This window comes from Coregonus clupeaformis, unplaced genomic scaffold (assembly GCF_020615455.1).
Source record: "Coregonus clupeaformis isolate EN_2021a unplaced genomic scaffold, ASM2061545v1 scaf0249, whole genome shotgun sequence".
Classification (NCBI taxonomy): Eukaryota; Metazoa; Chordata; class Actinopteri; order Salmoniformes; family Salmonidae; genus Coregonus; species Coregonus clupeaformis.
Genome location: NW_025533704.1, coordinates 191,315 through 197,314, shown reverse-complemented (window position 1 = coordinate 197,314; position 6,000 = coordinate 191,315). Strand labels below are relative to the sequence as shown.

At 39.7% G+C, this 6,000-nt stretch overlaps 1 protein-coding gene across 1 annotated transcript; it reads right to left on the bottom strand.

The window, feature by feature from the left end:
- Positions 1-751: 751 nt before the first annotated feature.
- Positions 752-4,829, bottom strand: LOC121580096 (DNA damage-regulated autophagy modulator protein 1). The gene is made up of 7 exons (XM_041895149.2): positions 4,480-4,829; positions 3,669-3,736; positions 2,011-2,153; positions 1,380-1,557; positions 1,221-1,279; positions 984-1,076; positions 752-885 (listed from the first exon to the last, which is right to left on the bottom strand). Exons 1-7 carry the CDS (start codon positions 4,608-4,610, stop codon positions 841-843), a joined length of 717 nt encoding a protein of 238 aa, XP_041751083.2. The 5' UTR covers positions 4,611-4,829; the 3' UTR covers positions 752-840.
- Between the last annotated feature and the right edge of the window lie 1,171 nt (positions 4,830-6,000).

The following is a 6,000-nucleotide window of genomic DNA, read 5'->3' as shown; positions in this document are numbered from 1 at the left end:
GAGAGAGTGTGCAGAGCTGTCATCAAGGCAAAGGGTGGCTACTTTGAAGAATCTCAAATATAAAATATATTTTGATTAGTTTAACTCTTTTTGGTTACTACATGATTCCATATGTGTTATTTCATAATTTTGATGTCTTCACTATGTAGAAAATAGTAAAAAATAAAGAAAAACCATTGAATGAGTAGGTGTGTCCAAACTTTTGACTGGTACTGTATGTGGCCGTCGTTTTATTCAGACACCGTTTAGTTTTTGTGAAATACTTCACACATAGCCCTGTATGTATTTTGAATTACTTTATTACAATGGTATAGATATGCCTCAATACCCTGAGTTTTTCTTGAGCAAAATACCTAACTAGACAAACATGTACATTGTAATATAAAATGATTAACCTTGGAGTAGGTAAGTGTATATACAGCCTCTATCAATAAACTCGTGATGCGTGAAATTCATTTTCTATATCAACTTCAGGTGGCGCAACTTCACTGGGGACAGGGGGACATGTATAATTATGTCCCCCCCCACTTCTTAAACCAAAGTTGCGCCCTGATCAACTTGATCTTGTGATTTTCTTGCACAATACTGACCTTTGTACCCCCTGGATTATGAACAATGGGTTAACTCTTTCCTTAACCCAACAACTTCTCTAATTGCTGGTCACAGGATATGTTTGTTTTGTGGTTAACCCTTAATATTGAAGTTATGTTGCAATGGATACAGTATAAAGAAAGAAATCATACCGTTCAGATAATTTCATATACATTTGCTTTATAAAAGTAGAAAAAATACATTTGATTTTGTAAATATTCAGATTAAAAGGTTCAAATCAATGTTTCATCAGGAATAGTCCACAAACTCTGTTCTCAGCTTCAGAGTAAACTTCTGTAAGAAACAAGACAAAGAGAAATAAAAACACTTTTAAGGAGAAGAAAAGGAGAATCATTCCCACCACAATGACAGAGCGGTGACTGAAAACTCACTTTAAAGTCGTGGATATAGGTAAAGAAGAAGAAGATGAAGCTGAAGGCCACGATCCACTCACTCACAGCACTCACCAGATGGAACACATAGTCCTGTAATGACAGGGAGAGTCGGAGAGAGACTGATATTTGCACGTATAGCTTCTCTAGCCTATAAAGCCTATATGGATTCAGAATGTCGTCCATCTTTGTTGTTTATGTGAGTTGTGTTCTTGTAAAGATGTGCTCATACTGTACCTCGTCTTCTGTTTTTCTATGCAGTGTGGTTTGTGTCACAAAGACAGCACAGATAACAGCTGGATGGAAAATGAAGGAGATATTTTCTTTGATAAAAAAATTATCATTAATGATTAAAATAATTTAGACACCATGGATTACTATTGTTTTCAAGGATACTGGGGGAAACTGCCAGGAAGGCGATGGTTGCAATTCCGGTGCGCGTATGACACAAGGCCAAGGAACATCCATAGGGGTAGGCCTTATAGGATATGATGGACTGGAGGATAGTGTACAGCACACCAGAAAAGAAGAAGAGCAATGCACCTGCATCATGAACTGACGTAACCGTTGTCTCCTGGGGAAAAAGAACACACCAGAGAGATCATGTATGGAATATCATACTGTCACTTAAAGGTACAAAACCCCTTCATCTTCTCACTAAAGGGGTGACAACCCACTGGGCAAAACGGGTTGAACCAATGTTGTTTCCATTTCATTTTAACAAAGAAATTCAATGTGATTACATTGAATAAACGTGGAAAACTGATTGGATTTTTTAAAAAGTCTTCAATGTAAGGGAATTTCATTTTATTTTTCACCCTACTTCTATCTTCAATCCAATGAAATCCTACTGGGCACACATTGGTTGAATCAACGTTGAGTAGGCATTGAATTGACATCTGTGCCCAGTGGGATTGTGACATTTTTTATTGATTTCACGTTGAATTCACGTCGTTAGTTGACAACTCAACCAAATGTAAATCAAAACTAGTTGTTGAACTGATGTCTGTGCCCAGAGGGCACCTACCTGGAAAGTAGCAACAAAACACATCCCCAAACAAGAAAGCATTCCAATCCAGAAAGCAGCCTGGTTCAGTGCTGGGGGCACACCACCTGCCTTCTCATTGAGCTTCTCCACAAACTTGTATCTGGCATACATGGTGGCCATACCTGTAGAGGAATTGGTATGGCACATGGAGTGAACGTTTTTATTAACACTTTTCACATGTCGACACTACACGCTCACCTGCTGCAATATTTATTTATTTGCACCTTAAAACAGAGGGAACAAAGAAAGACAAACATAGTGAAGTGAACCGTAATATTCGGTAAAACGCAATGTCATACCATTGATCCCAGCCCTGTGTCACGACTTCCGCCGAGGCTGCCTCCCCTCCTTGTTCCGGCAGGCTTCGGCGTTCGTCGTCACCGGCTTACTAGCCACTGCCACTCCATATATCATCATTCCATTTGTCTTGTCTTGTTAATTACACACACCTGGTTCTTATCCCCTCATTAGTCTGTGTATAAGTGTTCCCTCTGCCCTCCTTGTCCTTGTGGGTAATTGTTTATTTGTGAGAGTAGTGTAGCGACTCGCACCTTGTTCTTTCCCTGTGCCTGTTATTGTTGGAGCTACCGTTACCTTGTATTGCCAGGGTAGATTGGGCTCCTGAGTGGCGCAGTGGTCTAAGGCACTGCATTGCAGTGCTAACTGTGCCACTAGAGATCCTGGTTCGAATCCAAGCTCTGTTGCAGCTCTGTCGCAGCCGGCCGCAACCGGGAGACTCATGGGCGGCGCACAATTGGCCCAGCGTTGTCCAGGGTAGGGGAGGGAATGGCCGGCAGGGATGTAGCTCAGTTGATAGAGCATGGCGTTTGCAATGCCAGGGTTGTGGGTTCGATTCCCACGGGGGGCCAGTATAAAAAAATATGTATTCACTAACTGTAAGTCGCTCTGGATAAGAGCGTCTGCTAAATGTAAAATGTATGTAATGTAGATTTTCCCCTGTGCCTGTTTCGTATGTCGCTATCCAGCGCAATTTGTGTACGACGGAATAAACTCTGCATTCAGTGATTACCCTCCTGCGCCTGACTCCTATCACATGCATCACACCCTGTCTAACCATGCATTTCTACTTTCATTTTGTCAAAAATGGGAAGTGTGAAAAGCTTTTGGCACAGTCTCTGACCTGGGAAAACCCATGGAGTTGCTTAAAAGGATAGTTCACCCAAATTACAAAATAACACATTGGTTTCCTTACCCTGTAAGCAGTCTATGGACAAGGTAGGACAGCAAATCATGCTTTGGTTTAGTTTCCCTAGCACCGTTTCCACATGCTAACGTTTTAGCATTTGTGGCACAAATCCCATTTAAGTCATGGGACCAATATTAGTATTTTTCACGCATCATGTCCAAATCATCCAAAAGTATCTACAATTGAGTGTGAAGCTCAACAAAGCCACTTATAGATGATTTGAACATGATGCGTGAAAAAATGCTAATATAGGTCCCATGACGTTAGCATGTGGAAACAGTGCCAGGTAAACTAAATCAAAGCATGGATTGCTGTCATATATGGTTCATAGGGTAAGGACACCAATATGTAATATTTTAATTTGGGTGAACCATCCCTTTACGCTAAGACAAAAAGCCCTTTCATGATTTTAGTGTCTTTCTGTGCTCACCTGCAAATGCAGTGATGACCGTCATCAAGCCAAAGATACAACTCTCTGGAGGATTAGCCCCAGTGTCACTAAAGAAAGAAGAGTTCAGGGTTAATGTGTGTATTAAAGCTATGTCTGGAAGTCTTTTTAAATGATCTGGATTTAACTTCAACAATACATTATATTAAACATTATTATACACATTCAATTATAACAGAACAGAAAATGATTTAATTTGTTATTAAATTAAATCAAAAATGCTCATCAAAACAATATACCATTGATTAACCAAATAGACAATTGCATTTCAATTGAATTAGTTATCAAACCATACCAGTTGATGACAAACAAATAATTAAGTTATATCTACAGAAAATATTACTGAATAGAGGGCTTTCATCGTTTGAATAGAGCGCTAATTAGTTCAACCATTATTAATTATCTATGCCTATTTAATGTTGAGTTTCCATAATGTGTTAATTGTCTATCTGGTCAATAAACAAAGCTGTTTAAATGTCAAATGAGGACACACGCCGTGCATTAAGTAGTTCACAGGCCCCTACACTGTAGACTACACAGCTGGGAACTGCAGCCAAGTACAGCGTTCAACTGTGGTGGGGAAAACGAAACTGATTTATTTTTGTTGCAAGAATGCGATATGATTTCCGTTAATATCGCCGGTTTTGAAGAGTGGAAATAAAGAAACATTATTTCCATTACCCACACTGATTTAAATAATAAGAAGTGTATGCTATTATCACGGTTTAATGAAGAACGGCAAGTTCGTGGAAAAAGAAATGCTCAGGCTGCTGATAAATAATCATAATCTTACCTTATATAGGGGAAAATAACATCCACATCATGCTCGAACAATGCAACTAGGTAGGAAACAATAAACGTGCTGGATGACCAGATGACCAAAAAAGTTGGTAAAAAGCATATTCCCTCCATGAACCAAAACATATTGTCAGCAATAAGGAAAAGTTACCACGCAGACAGACCGACCTTAGTACAAATTATAAAGATTAAATACGATGCAGAATACTGACAGGTAAAATCCTCTGCCAATATTCCTCAGAGTTGAGATTTGAAGTAGGAGTATAATTAGGCTAATCGTCCACCAAAAAGTGACATCTCTTACTGTAACCTATACTGTAAACTGCTACGTTGCAGTCACGTGGTCTGGACAGTATTGAACTCCAGTCATGTTGAGTGTGGGCTTCCTTCGGTACCTCTTCTGATCATTTCCGCATGTAACAGAAAATAAGACACACAGCTGTACATAAAATGGCTACACACACATATTTTTTTGTAATCCTCTTCTGAACCAACATTTATTTATTTATTAATTTCTAACTTTTTTTTTTCATTATTCATTCTAATCTGAGTGTGTAGGCCTGTAGAGGGATGCATCCATTCTACACTGAGTATACAAAACATTAAGGACACCTGCTCTTTCCATGACATAGACTGACCAGGTGAATCCAGGTGAAAGCTATGATCCCTTATTGATGTCACTTGTTAAATCCACTTAAATCAGTGTATATGAAGGGGAGGAAACAGGTTAAATAATGATTTTTAAGCTTTTAGACAATTGAGAAATTGATTGTGTATATGTGCCATTCAGAGGGTGAATGGCAGTGGCGGCTGGCCGATAGAGGGCGCTAGGGCGCCGCCCCCTTAAATAAAATTATTTTAAAAAATAAAATAAAAAATAAATAAAAATAATAATAATAATAATAAAAACATCAGTATGTCAATATTTGTGTGTTTGAAATATGGAATGCACACAGTAATATGTGTAAGATATGATAGAAAATCATATTCGCAACCTTTCCTCTGCCTGTCAAACGCCTCGTCAGCTCTGGGCGATACAGAAAGTGCCCCGAGGAGGCGGGTCTACGTAGCAGTTAAGCCAATTGCTAATTTAAGATATGAATGTATGACATAAAATGTAGCTAATCAGCGATTTTAATTCGAATCCAAGGAGGGCGATTATTTTATCGCCCCAAGCTCGCCCCTGATGAAATAAGGACCGGGCTCCAGTGGCGCCATTTTTACTAGACGACAATGGCGAGCGCAAACGTTACTCCTCCAAGACCCAACCCTAACTCTGTGAAATCTCTCCTCCAAGATCCGTTTGAGAGGAGAACTTTGTCAGAGAAAGTTCGGGTGAAAGAGCTGGGCCCAGATCAACCTGACCTCTCAATCAGACAGCAGGCTAGCGAGAAAGGGAAGCAGTATATGCGCGGCTTCTCCCGTAGCTGGTACACCAGGAAGGCTTGGCTAGCTGGGTGCACTGATGCTAATGCTTTATTTTGCTTTCCGTGCTTGCTTTTTAAAACGACGGGGT

Coding starts and splice junctions, on each gene's coding strand:
- LOC121580096 (XM_041895149.2), bottom strand. CDS start 4,610: ATGTTTTGGTTCATGGAGGGAATATGCTTTTTACCAACTTTTTTGGTC. Junction 1,558..2,010: donor GTTTTGTTGCTACTTTCCAG/GTAGGTGCCCTC, acceptor CTTTTTCCCCAG/GAGACAACGGTTACGTCAGT. Junction 886..983: donor CCTATATCCACGACTTTAAA/GTGAGTTTTCAG, acceptor TGTTTCTTACAG/AAGTTTACTCTGAAGCTGAG.